Source organism: Sphaerodactylus townsendi, linkage group LG04, assembly GCF_021028975.2.
Source record: "Sphaerodactylus townsendi isolate TG3544 linkage group LG04, MPM_Stown_v2.3, whole genome shotgun sequence".
Lineage (NCBI taxonomy): Eukaryota > Metazoa > Chordata > Lepidosauria > Squamata > Sphaerodactylidae > Sphaerodactylus > Sphaerodactylus townsendi.
In genome coordinates this window covers 47,154,054-47,171,784 of record NC_059428.1, presented here as the reverse complement: position 1 = coordinate 47,171,784, position 17,731 = coordinate 47,154,054, and the positions used below count along the sequence as shown (strand labels likewise).

The following is a 17,731-nucleotide window of genomic DNA, read 5'->3' as shown; positions in this document are numbered from 1 at the left end:
TTCTCTTGTACCTAAGATAAATAGCTTTTTATGGAGCCATTCCTCAAAATTTGACCATAAAAAGTCCACCGAGTTTCACCATAAGTTTCAGGGTTGTTCCACCAAGAATAATTATAAACCTGGGATAAGAGTTTGGAATTTTCTTTGGACTCAGTCACTCCAATACCCTTGGGTTAAAGCCAACCCTTCTTTATTTCCTGGATTCATGCTTCCAAAATGTTTTCTCTGTTTTTTGATCCTAGAATTAACTGTTCAATGGTGAGATACTTCGTACTACAGCACAGTGCTGAATGGGTTAAATGAAAAAGAATTTGCTAATCCAGATGAACCACATGTGCTATTCAAGAAATGGTGCGGAACATAATTGTTTTGGTCCATTTGGCCAATTTAAAAAAAAGCCACTATGCTACAAGAACACTGATACTGCAAGGCCTTATTTGGAATTTGCGCAGAACAACAGCAACATTGATACAGCAACATATCTAGTTTTTAAAAATATGCTGTTTTATTTTTCAGGTATAAAAGAATCAGGGTTGTAGCTGTCATGTGTCCAATCAATTGTTTAATACAATAGTCATTACAGGCATTGAATCCCAAGATGCTAGGTAAAGTTGGGTGTACTAATAAATATTCAGTTTATCACCCTATATTTTTCTGAAACAAAACAATGCAGGAAAGGTATTCAGTACCTAGAAGCCTACTGCTTCTTCTTGTAATTCTCCATTGTTAAATACTCTTTTAACTTTCTTAAATATTAGGGAGGGTTGCCCCATACATCCAGTTCCTAGAATAGGCAGAATTGAAGGTAGCCATGGCAATCTGTGGAAACATAATTTAAAACAATGGGACCAACCAAAATATGCTTTTAAATTCACCAGAACGATTCGTCGAGTTGAGTGTGAAGTGTAAAAAGAAGTGGGAAAGGAAAGATTATGTTACAGTTGCCAGAACTCAGAAGTATGTACTTTTTTTAAAAAAAATGAAGGATAGGAATCATTGCAGACTTTATTAAATATTTCTAGGAAAAAGAAGCAAAAAGTGGAGTCTTTCTTTGTGACCATATAAAAACTAGTTCATTAGACACTTCCCCCATCCTCATTCTTTGAACAGGGCTGTGTTGAATAATACTGAAAGGGTAACTCAAGACCTTCTGTTATGCTGGCTTTTTATAATATTTAAGTTGATCCTAAGAAAAAGATACAATACTGTGGATTTTCATCTGATTTGTACAGTACCCTGGTTATGGCAAGCTTTTTAATAATTTCTGAAAAAAGAGATCTTATAACCACAGTATGAAGTTTTACTTCACTGCTGACTTGGAATTTTCTTACTATATCAAATAGGTCATTTATGCATGCACTACTTACTCTGCAGTGAAAATCAGTTGATTTTCTAAATTTGTTTCATAGTGGGATTTTCCTGTTTAGACCATTCTTTTCCCCCTGTGTTTTTTCCCTGTGTTTTTCCCAGCCCAGTCCCTAACTGGGCTGATCTTTCATTTTGCCCACCATCTGTTTGTTGTTGCCATGCAACTTCTATTCAGGTAAGTTGCCTGCCACTTTTTTTCTGTTTGTTTTTCTAGTCATCTTTTATCTATGATAGTTTGTTGAAACAACTTGCAAGGTCTGCAATACCACATCACAACAGCAATAAAGTCTTGAAGGAGGCTCAGAAGGAAAAGAAGATGGTGGCAGGGGGAGGGGGAGAGATGAGAAAGGAAAGGTAGGCAAGAAACAAGGAACCCTTGTCAATGTCACTGGGTTCACTGTTCCATCAATAGACTTTGAACATGAGAAGGGAAGGGGAAAGAAGGGAACAGTCAGAAGGGGAATGTGATTGTCCTGAAACAGTGGCCAGTAGAGTAGAAGATAGTATGGTGTGGGTAGAGGAAAGTGGGAAGGAGCGAGAAAAGTCAAGAAAATACTGGTACATATTGACCGCATTGAGAGTCCTTTCAGTAGACAAAATCAGGGTATAAAAACCAACTTTTCTTCATCTTCTTTACCTTTATTATTTCTATGCCAACACTTTCTTCAATATAAATTATTCTATTTAATGGTACCATTTTTGTATTCTAGTTGAGCAGTTTCAGAGGCTGTTTCCGCACAGCCAGAGGCAGCGGCTTCCCACCGGCATAAATGAAGCTAGTGGAGCATCGGGACCATTTGCATGGTCCCATGCGGGCCGTACCAACACCGCTGCTGCCCACAGAGGTGGCTCCGCACTGAGCCACCCAGGGTGTCTGTAAGGGACTTACCTTGCCTTCCTTTGCAGCTCTGGGCAGCTGGAAAGACACGCCCATGCTGCCCTCCGACCCTCAGGGGTCACAGGGCAGCATGGGTGTGTCTTTCCAGCTGCCCGGAGCTGCAGAGGAAGGCAAGGTAAGTCCTTCACAGATACTGGAGGGGCCAAAAGCGGCGGCCTCATGCTGGTGCGGTTTGCACTGTGCCGGCAGGAAGACGCCGCTTTTTAAAAACCTCACTTAAAGAGCGAGGTTTAAAAGTGGCATCTTCCCATCACTTGGGCGGGCCCAGCACCGCGCTACTGCGGTGCAGCAGCACCTGCTGGGCGAACAGCACCCCAGGGGCGGTGTTTTAACCATCCCAAGGGTGTTATTTTCTGCCCGTGTGGAAACAGCCAAAGTTTTAAAAACATTTAAATGAAACATTAAAAGTTTTTGAATTACAGATATTAATCAATCTTCTTTTCAACTTTCCCACAATTAGCTAGTTTTAAACTCAAATGGCCAGTTAATTGCCTCCTTTTCTAAAACATCCCAGTGTTAAAACACTTAGGAGGTAATTCTCATTTACTAACCCAGGGGATGGGGCGGTTTATAAATCGAAACAATAAATAAATAAATAAATAAATATTAACTAATATGCAAAGTGAGACAAAAATCGGGTACAATCATTTCCAAGTGCCCAACATGAGAATAGTTAGACCAAACTGTACTTTTGGAATTAAAGTGAATTGGACTCTTATTTTTGTTTTTCGACCTAAACAATTATTATGTCTTCTAAAACATTTAAGGTTCTCAGATCCACCAAGGCTTTACCATCATAGTCTGCCAACAAAATTTTAAAAATGATGTTAAATCAAATTAACCATCTACTGTATATTTTTTCTCCAAATGATATCTGTGGTAGGAGCCCTAAATACAAAGTAACCGTATATACTTGAGTATAAGCCAACCTGAATATAACCCAAGGCACCTAATTTTACCACAAAAAATGGGAAACTTATTGACTCGAGTATAAGACTTCAAACGTGACTCAGTAGCAGCTAAAAACAGAAGATTTAGCAGCAAGATGAGATAGAGCTGCTTAACAGAGTTTGCATTAGGGATGAGCAGCTTTCCAGCATTCTAGAAACACAAATGAACCACTGTTTTCCTCCAAATGTAGAATAACCCTGGGATTCATAGCCATGCCAGCCTAAATTTTGCTCCAAAGAAAGTATTTGTCTTCAGCAACATCAGTATTTGGCAGTAAACTACTGTATGAAGAATTGTATTCATCTAGAATGCAACGCACCAATAACCCCTAGGAGAGAAATCCCTTGGTTTCTTTTAACACAAACACACACACCCCCTAGTTGTAATGCTATGCAGGCTGTCCTTACAGCTTGTTTTTACAGCTCTCTGGTGAGTTAGAAAAAAAGCAGCAACATGCTTACTGGATCCCCACAGCAGCCCCAACTCCAGGTGCCATATTGGAATTACCATATATACTTAAGTATAAGCCATGGGGGGGCGGGGGCTTTTTCAGCGTAAAAATGTGCTGAAAAAGTCGGCTTGTACTCAAGTATATTTGGTAAATTGTTTGAGAGATCTGTATGTTGTGTCTGTTTCTTGCACAGTTATGTTCATGCCTATTTGTAAAAGATTCATGCAGCAAAGACTACTGTCTTTACTTACTTTAGATATTTTCTTACCTCCTCTTCAGAGGAGCCACTCAAGGCAGCTTACAATTATAAAAGCTATTTAAAAAGCTATTAAAAAGCCTTTACAGACAAGGCACTGAACATCCATAAAACAGAAGCAGATCATTAAAAACAACTGATAAGATACTGGTTGTGGTGGGTTTTCTGGGCTGTGTGGCCATGGTCTGGTGGATCTTGTTGCTAATGTTTCGCCTGCATCTGTGGCTGGCATCTTCAAAGGTGTATCATAGAGGGAAATCTGTTACACACTGTGACACCATCTAACTCAGGGCTCGGGAACCCACGGCTCGCGAGATGCAAATGGCTCTTTCGAGCTTGTGGTGCGGCTCCCGGCCCCTTCCTGGGGAGAGTGGGGAATCCCCCCCCTTTGCAAAAAGGGGGAGAAAAAAGCGGGGTCGGCAGGTGTCCGTCCGTCGTTTGGGAGAAAGGGAGGGGGTGGCCTGGGCTGTCTCCCTGCCCTGTCCCCGGCTGCTTTGGAGGGCGTTTGGCCTGCTCGACGGTGGCGGCGGCGGCTTCTGCAGCCCGCCTTCCCTCCATGCCATGGTGGGAAAGAGGCTGCAGAAGCCGCCGCCGCCGGTCGAGCAGGCCAAACGCCCTCCAGAGCAGCCGGGGGCAGGGCAGGTACAAAGCAGCCTTCATGGCTGCGATCATTCGCCGGGGGGGACACCTGGGCGGGAGGGAGGGGGTGACCTGGGCACTGGTCTCCCTGCCCTGTCCCCGGGTGCTCTGGGGGGCGTTTGGCCCGCCCGAGGGGCAGCGGCGGCTTCTGCAGCCTCTTTCCCGCCATGGCAGAGCTGGGGAAGTCTCAGCTCTGCCATGGAGGGAAGGCGGGCTGCAGAAGCCGCCGCCGCCGTCGAGCAGGCCAAACGCCCCCCAGAGCAGCCAGGGGCAGGGCAGGTACAAAGCAGCCTTCATGGCTGCGATCATTCGCGGGGGGGCGGGGCGACCTGGGAGGGAGGGGGTGACCTGGGCACTGGTCTCCCTGCCCTGTCCCCGGATGCTCTGGGGGCGTTTGGCCCGCCCGAGGGGCAGCGGCGGCTTCTGCAGCCTCTTTCCTGCCATGGTAGAGCTGGGGAACTCTCAGCTCTGCCATGGAGGGAATGCGGGCTGCAGAAGCCGCTGCCGTCATCGAGCAGGCCAAACGCCCTCCAGAGCAGCCGGGGGCAGGGCAGGTACAAAGCAGCCTTCATGGCTGCGATCATTCGCGGGGGGGGGCACCTGGGCGGGAGGGAGGGGGTGACCTGGGCACTGGTCTCCCTGCCCTGTCCCCGGGTGCTCTGGAGGGGGTTTGGCCCGCCCGAGGGGCAGCGGCGGCTTCTGCAGCCTCTTTCCTGCCATGGCAGAGCTGGGGAAGTCTCAGCTCTGCCATGGAGGGAAGGCGGGCTGCAGAAGCCGCCGCCGCCGCTGACGAGCAGGCCAAACGCCCTCCAGAGCAGCCAGGGGCAGGGCAGGTACAAAGCAGCCTTCATGGCTGCGATCATTCGCGGGGGGCGGGGGTGTGTGATCTGGGAGGGAGGGAGGGGGTGGCCTGGGCGCTGGTCTCCCTGCCCTGTACCGGGCTGCTCTGGGGGGCGTTTGGCCCGCCCGAGGGGCAGCGGCGGCTTCTGCAGCCTCTTTCCCGCCATGGCAGAGCTGGGGAACTCTCAGCTCTGCCATGGAGGGAAGGCGGGCTGCAGAAGCCGCCGCCGTCATCGAGCAGGCCAAACGCCCCCCAGAGCAGCCGGTGACAGGGCGGGCGAAAGGCAGCCTTCTTGGCTGGATACGTGCATGGGGGGGCATCCACTGTTTGGTAGGGGAGGGGGTGGCCTGGGCGCTGGTCTCCCTGCCCTGTCCCCGGGTGCTCTGGAGGGGGTTTGGCCCGTCCGAGGGGCAGCGTCGGCTTCTGCAGCCTCTTTCCCGCCATGGCAGAGCTGGGGAACTCTCAGCTCTGCCATGGAGGGAAGGCGGGCTGCAGAAGCCGCCGCCGCCATCGAGTAGGCCAAACGCCCTCCAGAGCAGCCGGGGGCAGGGCAGGTGCAAGGCAGCCTTCATGGCTGCGATCGTGATGGCATGTGTGCGGGGGTGTCCATCCGCCCGGGGCTTTGGGGAGAGGGTGTACAGGTGCTGGTCTCCCTACCCTGTACCGAACTACTCTGGGGCGTTTGGCCAGCCCGATGGAGCAGCGGCCGGCTTCTCACAGCATTTTTTCCCCTTCATGCTTGAGGCAAGAACTCTCAGCTCTGCCATGGAGGAAGGGAGCACAGAAGCCGCCCGCTTCTCAGTAAGAACACCCAGGGGACAGGAGCATGTACAAGGCAGCCTTCTTGGCTGGGATCCATGTGTATTAGAGGTGTCCATCCATGCGTTTGGGAGGGAGGGTCAGTTTCGTGTTTTTTTGTTAATTTTGTTAGTTATTTTCTTTTTAAAAAAGGTTCTAATATATGTTAAAAAATGTGTAATTTCCTTTACATAAATAAAAAAAATATTTTTCTCTGTAGCACTTCGTGGATTTCATAAGCAACACACTATAATTGTTTTATATACAAAGAGTAAAGGTAAATAACCAAAATACACAGTGTTATCTTCATTTTAAATGTCAAAAAGTATTTGCGGCTCTATGTGTTTTCTTTTCCGTGGAAAATGGGTCCAAATGGCTCTTTGAGCGTAAAAGGTTCCCTACCCCTGATCTAACTGATAAGATAGTTTCTCTAATTAAAGAGTAGCAATTCCTGGAACTACTCTTTGTCACTTCTAGCAAGAACTTGCTGTAAATACACAGGCTGCATGTATTTTTTTTAAGGGAATTGGATGTGGGGGATCCCCACTTTCATTTGCATCCCTAATGGCAACGTCAAAAAGAAAGGAAACAGGACATATTAATATATTTCCTTTTAATATGACACAGCTCTATGATAGCAACTTGAATGAAAATGTCATATAGTCAATATAAAATTCAAAAATGCATGTGTCCATGGAGTTCTTATGCCACTCCACAAGAAAAGATTGTGAATGAGTTCCCTTTCACTTCAGAAAAGGTGGCAGCTCTTCTTCACCCAGTTCTCATTGTCCACACACTGCTTCTCCTTTTCTTTGAAGTGAACACAAAAGCCATGCTCATGTTGGGCTCTGCTGAGCAGAAAAGGTGATACTCATAATATTTGCCTAAGAAGAAACTGAACTGGGCTAAATAAAACTTCTTGCATGGGTGACAAAAGGATGGCTTGGACTCTAGACATTTTAACCTGTATGAATTTGTTCAGATGTATGTTACTGATTGAAGTGACTTGATTTCCCCCACCCCACTCCTCCCCACATCTGTACTGCTATAATTTATGTGAATTGCAGTTAATAATCAGTTGCGTTGTGCTTAATCAGCATACCAATAATATGCTCAGCAAAGACTAAGTGGTTCTCATTTCCCAGTCTCTTTCACAAATGTGATTGATTGACAGTATGAAAATTGCACACATGCAGGTGTTGGTGCAGGATATTATCTCTGTGGACTTTGCAATCAAGTATATTAAATGTAGCTATTGCACTTTTTAAATAGTTCTGTTGCTCTGCTTTGTGGAGCAGCCCATCCTCCCAATGGGCTTGATTGAGCTTGACCAGATGATCACTGTGCGGCAAATGAGAACACTGTGGATGTGAGGGATGGGGGGGGGGAGGGGGGGTTGCAAGCTATCACATTCTTACAGGGTGATAATACTGAATCCAGGGTTCAAGCACTGAGCTATCAAGTGGAACAAAAATTGATGAATACAAATGAGCATAAATCACAAAATGAATATTCAGGAATTCTGTATAGCTGCAAATCATAATGAAAAAGTATCTAAAGAACACTGAAGCAGCTAAACAAAATTATCTTTTCTCCCTTTAGGATTAACCCTTTATGTACTGCCAAGATACCATAATTTATGTGGAAGAACTCCCTCGGTGATTTCCTAAGGGAAGGGAAAGACAGTGTTTTAAAATATTTGTAAAAGTAAACTGTCTCAGTATATAGGCACTTATGGGTTGTGATGGGAATATATTACTAAACCTTGGAACTCAGCTGGCATGATACCAACATCCTCATTTGTGAGTCACAGTTTCAAGTGTAGTTCTATTAACTTTAGCTTGTAAATTACTTCTATGCTATTAGCAATGAATGCTTCAATATGATGTGACATTTTTATTATAATGTTTTCCCTCTGAAGTTTAAGTTCATATTTTAACCAGGTCTCCTACAGATGTAGACCCCAGAGTTTTAATTAATATTGTAGAAGTAAAAGACTATGAAAACACTGTCCATTCCCTCATTCTCTCTTCCCTTTTCTCTGCCGCACAGTAACTATGTTAAGACGCAAGTATGGGATAAGAAAAGTTATTTTATGTTTATGTTTTAAAATGGCAGATCATTTAGGCAAATTAACATTAGGAGTCCTGTTGGATTAGACTAGGGATTCGCAAAGTGAGTGGTACTACCCCCTCTGGGGTGTGTGTGTGTGTGTGTGGAAACATCAAGGGTGGTGGTGAGGAATTTTGGGGTGGAAGGGGGGTGGCACAGAGATTCCTGCGCCAGTTAGTGAGGAAAAGGTCTTGTCTTTCCAAACTTGCCATGTGGTGATTGCTGAGTTTTAAAAGAAATGCAGCAGCAAAGGCAAACAGGGGGCAGCAAAGGTAAACAGTCTCATTGCTTTGCAAAGCAAGATTCTCCCCATTGTTACGGCCCTGATCACCCCCCACATATATACAACAATATTAAGAGCCCCCCCCCATCCAGGGTGAGTGGGCCATGACCAGATGATGGGTTCCATCCCCCTCCCCTTCCCTCTCCACTTTTCCCATCTTAACATTCTCCCACAGGGTGAGTGGACCACGACCAGATGACAAGCCCCTTCCCCATTCCCTTTGGAAGAAGTGTAGGGAGTGGCAGGGAGGAGAGGACCCATCATCTGGTTGTGACCCACCCTTGCTGGTCTAACCCTCTTGTCAGTGTGGGTGGGTGCAAGTGATACCGACACTTTCGGGCATTTGAACGTTAAGAGCTGCTTTGCAAGGAAAGATTTTTTTAAAGGAAAACCAGCAGCACTCTCCTCACTGCTGCTTTGAATTTGCAGGAGCCCTAATATCAATAAAGAGGTGTGTGTTCATATGTATGTGGGATTTGGCCTGGGAGCCAAGGGGGCGGCAGTCTGAAAAGGTTTGGGAACCCCTGGATTAGACCAGTGGTCTATCTAGTCCAGCATCCTGTTTCCCCCATCCACCAACAACGTTCCCAGGAGTAGATCACAGAAGCCAATACCTCTGCTGTTATTGTCCTGGCATCTACTGGTATCTGGTAGTATAATATGATGCCTAGGAACATAGCATTTCTATTAAAATCACTTGTTGTTTTGCTAACACACTCTCATTCAGATTGGCAACCAATCAGTGTAAGCAGAGCTTGCTCAGTGTTCACCATTCTTGAAATTACAGTACAATCCAATCATCATGCTTATCTTTCCTCCTACATACACATGCCACCATAACCCAACAATTTAAAATCACAGATAAGCACACAGCCAGCACAGAAAAAAACAACTTTCTCAACTCAACCCACATTTCTAAAGTCTAACAAAAAGGCTGCATGAGACACAGGGGTCCTTTAAATGGATTCCAACAGCATATTTCTTTTTCTTTCTTTTTTTTGTGATGCTCATGTAGCTCTGCTTCATTCCTGTGCCAATAATTTTATCAAGCTGTATGCATTTGAGATTGGGGCCAGCAGAGAGACCCACAGAGCAAAAATAGAGCAAAAAATCAGACAAAAGGAAATAAGGATCTGCAAAACAACACCAATATGCATAAGAACATAAGTAGAACACTGCTGGATCAAACCAATAGTCCATCTAAGTCCAGCATCCTGTCTCACAATGTTGCCACCTGTTCCTTTGGAGGGCCAACAACAGGACATAGGGGCCAAAACCTTCTCCTGATGTTGCCTCCTGGCACTGAGATTCAGAAGTTTAGTGCCTCTGAATGTGGAAGTGCACTTTAGGCTGTGTAAAGAAGTATTTCCTTTTCTCCATCCTGATTCCACTGCTCATCAGCTTCTTTGATGCCCTTAAGTCCTAATATTTTGGAAAAGAAAGACAAAATGCTCTTCATCTAGTCCAGTGGTTCTCAACCTGGGGGTCGGGACCCCTTTGGGGGTCGAACGACCCTTTCACAGGGGTCATCTAAGACTCTCTGCATCAGTGTTCTCCATCTGTAAAATGGATAAATGTTAGGGTTGGGGGTCACCACAACATGAGGAACTGTATTAAAGGGTCATGGCATTAGGAAGGTTGAGAACTACTGATTTAGTCTCTCCACACCATGCAAAATTTAATAAAATTCTAACATGACCACTCTTAATCATCTCTTCTCTAAATGGAAAAGTCAAAGACTCTTCAGTCTTTTCTTATAGGAAAGGTACTCCACCCCTCTAATTATCTTGATTGCCCTGTTCTGACTTCTTTTTCCAACTGTGCAATGTCCTTTTTGAGAAATGGTGACCTGAACTGCACACATTTATTCCAAATTAGGCTGCATTATAGATCTATACAAGGCAATGGTATACCGTTTATGGGGACATTGGGTATCCCATGTCCACAGGTGCACGCCATTTCATCATGTGATGAAACAGCGTGTGCCAGAGTCACCACGGCGCCCCACCTGGCTTCCTGCAGGCCAGCTTCTGCTCTCCCCAAGCCCTGGGAAGAACAGGAGCTGGCCTGCAGAGAAGCTGGTGGGAGGCCTTCACAGCGGGTGCCAGCGGCGCCCAACCCTCCCAAGCTCCTTGCAAGCCGGCTTCTGCCATCCCCAGGCCCTGTGGAGAGCTGGCCTGCTGGGATGTGGGGGAGCTCCACAGTGGGTGGCAGACATGCCCTGTCCTCCTTGGCTCCCTGGAGGCCAGCTTCTGCCCTCCCCAAGGCCTGGGGAAAGCAAGAGCCGGTCTGCAGGGACGTGGGGGCAGGGATCCATGGTGGGTGGTGGTGGCGTCCCACCCTCCTGGGCTCTCTTCAGGCCAGCTTCTGTCCTCCCCAGGCCCTGGGGCAGGAGCTGGCCTGCAGGGACATGGGGGGACTCCACGGCAAGTGGTACCTCGCCCTCCCGGGCTCCGTGCAGACTGGCTTCTGCCCTCCCCAGGCCCTGGAAAAGCAGGAGCTGGCCTGCAGGGATGCCCCGTCCTCCTTGGCTCCCTGCAGGCCATCTTCTGCCCTTCCTTTTGAGGTCCACCCTCCCCCAGTGTCCCTGTTAGTTTCCGTAACTGGGGTGTGGGGAGCCCGGGGGGTGGCGCTTGGAAGCAGTCATGCCACTGGGTGCCATTTAGGCCCAGTATACCACGGATACAGGGGCATTATAAAACTGGCTGTTTTATTTTCACTCCCTTTCCTAATAATCCACAGTATAGAGTTTGCCCTTATCTGGGTTGACACTTTCATTGAGCTATTTACTGTGACCCCAAGATATTTTTCCTCTCAGTCGCAGCAAGTTCAGACTCCATTAGCATATACTTAAAGTTAGAATTTTTTTGTTCCACTGTGCATCACTTTACACTTAACCAGCACTGCATTTCAACTGTCATATTGTTGCTCACTCATCTAATCTGTGGAGATGCTCCTGGAGCTTTTCACAGACATCGTTGGTTTTCACTATGCTGAGTAATTATGTTTCATCTGCAAACTTGGTCACTACACTACTCACTATTACTTTCACATCATTTCAAATCAGACTGCTTTTTATCATCTGCATCAGACATGGCAACTGGTTCTGTACCTCTCCCGCCCAGATCTAGCCACAGTAATCCATGCAATGGTCACCTCCACGTTAGATTATTGTAACTCACTATATGCAGGCCGTCCTTTGTCCAGCATGTGGCAGCCAGGCTCCTTTCTGGGGCACAAAGTGGTGACCAGATTACTCCGGTCCTGTACCAGCTCCACTGGCTGCCAATCAAGTTCCAGATCATGTTCAAAGTGTTAGTGTTGACTTTTAAGGCTGTGAGCAACCTTTGACCTGCATGCCTGCATATTGCCCCATCAGGCCCCTATGCTTGTTGGAGGGGAACCTACTGGAGATCCCTGGCTTCCACGAGGGACAGGGCTTTTTTAGCCCTGGCCCCCACCTGGTGCAATAATTAGGGCCCTCCAGGACCTGAAAGAGTTCCGCAGGGCCTGCAAGACAGATTTTCCGCCAGGCTTTTCCATCTAGCCAGCCAGGTTGACAGGTACTATCACTGGGCAGTAGTAGCTGAATTAGGTTTTGATGCCATCTATTGCTGTTTTAATGTTCTTGTTTTAATAATGTTTTTATTACTGTTTTAACTTTGACATTGTTGGTTGTGGTGGGTTTCCCAGGCTGTGTGGCCGTGGTCTGGTGGATCCACGGCCACACAGCCTGGAAAACCCACTACGACCAATTGAATCCAGCCGTGAAAGCCTTCTACAATACAGTTGACATTGTTGTATGTTGGGGAGGGCGGGGTATAAATGCAAATATAAATCAATCAATCAATATCATTTATTATTCAATTGGAGATTACTGAAAAGAATAGCAAAATGCCAGAGATTAGACTCGTTTAGTACTCTACAAGGAGAAGAGAACAGTTGGTTTTTATACTCCACTTTTTCTATTTCAGTGAGTCTCAAAGTAGCTTACAATTGCCTTCCCTTTCCTGCCCCCAACAGGAAACAGGCACTTTGTGAGGTAGGTAGGGCTGAGAGAGTTCTAAGAGAACTGTAACTAGCTGGAGGTCACCCAGCAAGATTCACATGGAGAAATAGGGAATCAAACCCAGTTCTCCAGATCAGAGTCTGCCGTTCTTAACCACTAAACCATGCACAAGGAAAATGTGGAGGCAGGAGAAACCAGAGTGCCTCATGCATTTCTGAAAGTAATCATTAGCTCTTATATGAACTGGCTGGGTCTGTGTGTAGATAATGAAGCACTTACAAGGCCTCCCAAGGTTGAGAAATTTGTGAAGACTTGGGGAGGAGCCGGGAAAAACCAGGGTTTGGGGAAGGATGTAACTTAGTAACTTAGTGGACTCATAGAGTCCACCTTCTAAAGTAGTAATTTCTCCACAGGAATTGATCTCTGTAATCTGGGGATCCGTTCAGAGGCACAGCTCGGCCAAACTGTTCCTGGGGTGGACTCTTTATTTTCTGCCCCCCCCCGGGTCCTGCCCAACTCCCCATGGTGTCCCTGGCACCCCTGTGCCTTCCCCCCACTTACCTTAGTTCAGCCTGAAAAAGTTCAGGCTGAAATATGGCATGTTCAGTTCAGGCTGAAAAAGCGCCCTGGTGGAAACTACCCTTTCCAGACCTTGGGGGTAATGTAGTTCCCACCAGGGCAGAGCGTAGCTGGGCCAGAGTGCTCCCGGTGCACACTCTGCCTTTTTCGTCCCCCCGCGATGGCGCCCCCCCACGATGGCACTCCACTCCCACTCCCATTTACTTTAGAAAACCGAGCAGGCTGGAGAACAGGCCCTCCTGTTCTGGGGAGAACTACGGGCATTTCCCCACTCTCCCCTATCCCCCCTATGCCGCGCGCCTGGGGTCCCCATGACCCCGTGCTCTGCGCGGGGTCATCAAAAGGCGCCCTTTGCAAGAGTGCCAGGGATGCCACGCGCTGAGGGGGCATGACAGCGGCAGCATCGGGGCAGCTGCGCTGTCGCCGCCCCTCTCATGGGGAGTGCCGGGGGACCCCGCGCAGCTCTCCTCAAGTAGCGCAGGGCTTAAGGTAAGTGGGGAAAGGCCCTACATTTCCCCCCCCACGACACCCTCCCCAGGAAGGCCTGTTCTCCAGCCTGCTCGGTTTTCTAAAGTAAGTGTGTGTGGGGGCGCCGTGGGGGCAGGGGAAAGGGGGAGGGGCCGGGGGATTTTGCACCTCCCATGTGATCCAACTCCATGTGCCCAATGTGTCACGCACCTCCCCGCCCCCTGGGAGCTTTTTCAGCCTGAACTGAATAGGGCAGTTTTTCCGCCTGAACTTTTTTCAGGTGGAAGGGTGATTTTCCACCCCCCAGGTGTGCGGCCGATGCACCCCCCTGCCCCCTTAAAGCTTCGGCTTTGGATCTGTTTAATTTCTGGGAAAACTCCAGTCCTGATCTGAAGGTTGGCAACCCTGCTGTCTCCCACAATGTTCTCTTCTTATTTGTGGAAGTTTCCAGGTATTCAGAATGATAGAAATATAAATAAAATAAATCAAACATATATAGAAAATACCATTGAGAAATTGATTTGTAAAATTGAAGAGATTTTCAGGCATCCCAATGAAATGTGATATTTTAGCCATTTTACCTGATTATCCAATTTGTCAGATTACCTAACTGTGTATCATGTCACACCACTTAGTGGAATTTGTATTAACATCACAGCACTTCCTTTGCCAGACCAAAGAGACAATATATTCTGAAATACTTTAGAAAATAACCATGATCATTGTTATGATGATGATTTGCTGTTCTTTTAATATGAAGGGATTTTTAAAAGACAATGTAGTCCATGTACAGTGTGATATGAAACTAGAAAATTAAGCATAAAGATTTCACAGTTTGAGTTCAATTCAAGAAGCCAATTTTAGCATGGCCATTTGATGTAGTCTAATTATCAGGTGAGAAAGTGTCTTACCACAGAACACTGTTCCCTTTCAGAATACTTAAGGGAAATCATTTAAAAGTATTCCATACACAAAATACAAATCAGGGAGAAAATTGTAATCCTTTGCACAATTGAATAGATAAATATATTGTTGTAGCCATCTGGTCATAACGAACATAAAAATAAAAGCAAAAGCATAAGGATAAAATACAAATAAACTGTGCAACTATAAAACACAAATGCCAACACTGATTACATTCAGAACAAAGTCTAAAAGTACAGTTTATCCATAAGTAAAATTTATTTTTTTTTGGTTTTAAAAGATAAGGCAAAAATTACCACCTGATGACTGGAAAAAATCTGCCTGCAGAACCTACGCACTATTACTTGTGAGTAAACTCAATTGAATTCAATTAGATATACACGTATACATTTAGTTTCTACAGACTTTTCTGCAATACTTCAAGAGATCCTCAACAAGCATTTTCAAGTGTAATATATGAATACTTGATCCATTTTTCAGTTTCATGAAGAGGTAGTTCATTTGAAGTTACCATTCAAGAAAATATTATGTTTAATTACACTAGAGAGAAGACTTGAAAGTCAACTGTGCAACTCATTAAACTAAACAGGATATAAACGTAATTTTTAAAAGCAATCATTTGAACTATTAAGAATTTTAACATTTAAACATGAATCAGAAACAGACTCAGATACAGGCTGAGGGATCAATCTCACATATCTTTTTTTCCTTGACTCTCAATTACAGGCTCCTTGCTCATAATTGGTCTGTTTAATGTTTACGCAAAAATATCAATAGTAAATGAATTCTTGTTGCTTAAATATTTAATAATGTATATCCCTAAAGAAATGCACAACTGAATCAGACCAAAGTCCATCTAGCAATCAACCAATGTTATTCAATGGTTGGAATGACTTTAAGATGTTTATAAGTAGGGGATAAAAACAAGAACCTACACCAAATATTTGATTGATTATATTCAGTATGTGATACTTGGATGTATTCTGCCTATGAATGTGGAAGACCCATTTTGCTAATTTTGATGGTATATACACACGTGCCACAAACTTGCAGCTGACATATAGTGACCGTGCAAGAAACTCTTAGCACAAGCGAGAAGCAGAAGTGGTTTGCCATTTCCTTCCTCTGTAGAACATTCCATGGTGCTCTTCCAATGAAGACCCAACCGTGCTTAGCTTCTGAAATCTGATGAGACTGGGCTATAACATGCCACCTTCCTTCCCATTTTAGTTGATAGCCACTGATAAATATAATCTTCATAGATTTATATAAGACTCTTTTAAAGTTGTTGGTCATCCTAAGTCAGCAATTTTTGTAAATTAATTATGCACTGTGGAACGTCCTATTCTGAATCTATTGCTCATCAATGTCACAGGATGCTACTGCACCAAACAAAAATAACGATAACCTTCATGGCAGATTACAAAGCATATGCTTTGGTTTGAGTAGGCAAATACATGCCTTGAGATTTGAAATGTATTAAAAATAATATAAAGCACATCTTGATCACTCTAATAAGCTTCTTCTCTGGTCTGTTGTTCATAGTAGGGGGGATGGTCAACAGCATGTTGAACTGTAACATCACTTTCCTTATTTTGTATCTAATGAACTTACCCCATGTGCTGGGTAGGAGATCCAGCCCAGCTCTCCTTGAATGGTTTTCGAATCCAGCAGATTAACTGCAAAAAGAAGACAAAATGAAGAGGAATAAGATTTGTTTGCCTCTGCCTAGTTTAGCTACGTAGGAAAAAAACATTTTGAAGTGTCAGCTTTTTCAAGTTAAACTGTCACACATTCAGGACCAGAGCTTTTCAAAGCAAAATAAAATAATGGTTTTTTTCCCTCAAAATAAACATCAAAAGGGACTAAACAATCCTTGTTGCAATTGCACATGCACACTCATTCCTGAAGCATGGCTCAGTAAGCACAAATAAATGCACTAATGGTATCCAGCTATATTAAGATGTCTCAAAAAGATCTCACATGTTGTAAAAGTAACATGAAGTATATAATATTCTAACCCCAGGCTTTGCCTTGTGACTTTCTGGGGCTAATTCAGTTATATATTTATATATTGGTGGGTGAATGGTGTATAGATTGGTTAGAATGTTGCTGTTGGTTTTTAAATTGCAACTTCAAAAATGCTTTTTAAAAAAGTTATCTATCCTAGAGATAACCTCAATGTTTTTACCAGTCTTTTAGCAGGAATAACCAGATCTTGTATTTTGAAGCATGTTTGAAATATCAATTGCAACTGTATGTTTGGAAATTCTTTAATAGATGTTGTACACATTCTATAATATCTTCACTTTGCCACTGCCCCCTACATAACCAGCCACAACCAACATTTCTGCAATAAAAATGATCTGATTGCTGTCAAATGTCACATTATTTTTATAGAAAGCATGTTCATTTTTCAATAGCAATCAACAGAAGGCAGTCTGTGTACACGAGAGCAGCAGAAAATCATTGTAATAGTTTCCACAAGGCTCCAAATCAATAAGAATTCTTAACACACATACAGCATCTCAGTATGTAATGGTTTTAAGTCCCCCTCCATATTTATGACCACAGGCCCAATCCTGCTTGATCTGCTTCCTAACCCTCTATCTTGCTGAGTTTTCAATATTCAATGGCAGTTTGAATTCTGAATTAGCAGTTTTGCCGCCTTCAGTAGCAGTACTTGATGAAACACAGACAAGAGTAATCATCTTGATTTGGAGAACTGTAGGCAAAATTCAATTTATAGCACATGTAATACCCCCCTCTTTCTCTGCAGTGGGGACCAAAAGTTTTACATCCTTCTCCTGTCCTCCATTTTATCCCTGCAACAAAAAACCATGAGAGGCAAGTTAGGCTGAGGGTTTGTGACTGGCTCCAGGTTATCAATCAACCTTCTGTGGAACAGGTAACATTTGAACCTGGGACTTATAGATCCTGATTCTAGTGGAACACTCAAATCACTCTAATACCATACTAGTTCCAATAGGCAGATTTCCTTTGCCTTTGGGACTGCAATTCCCATGATTATCCTGCAGACCAAGTTTGAGACTTCTAACTTTATTTTCTAAAGAATTATACCTAACAAAGTGAGGTGGATAGATGGATGGACAGATAGAACTTTTTATTATTATTTTGGAACAAGACAATTTTA

General features: G+C 44.8%; 1 protein-coding gene across 2 annotated transcripts in view; it reads right to left on the bottom strand.

Annotated features, from left to right (window-relative positions):
• The window catches only part of EPHA3 (EPH receptor A3), a 247,937-nt gene that overhangs the window by 204,764 nt on the left and 25,442 nt on the right, over positions 1-17,731 (bottom strand). For both annotated transcript variants that reach the window (XM_048492811.1, XM_048492810.1), the window contains exon 2: positions 16,192-16,256. In XM_048492811.1, the coding sequence (XP_048348768.1) occupies positions 16,192-16,256 (65 nt within the window). The remainder of the gene's footprint in view (positions 1-16,191; positions 16,257-17,731) is intronic.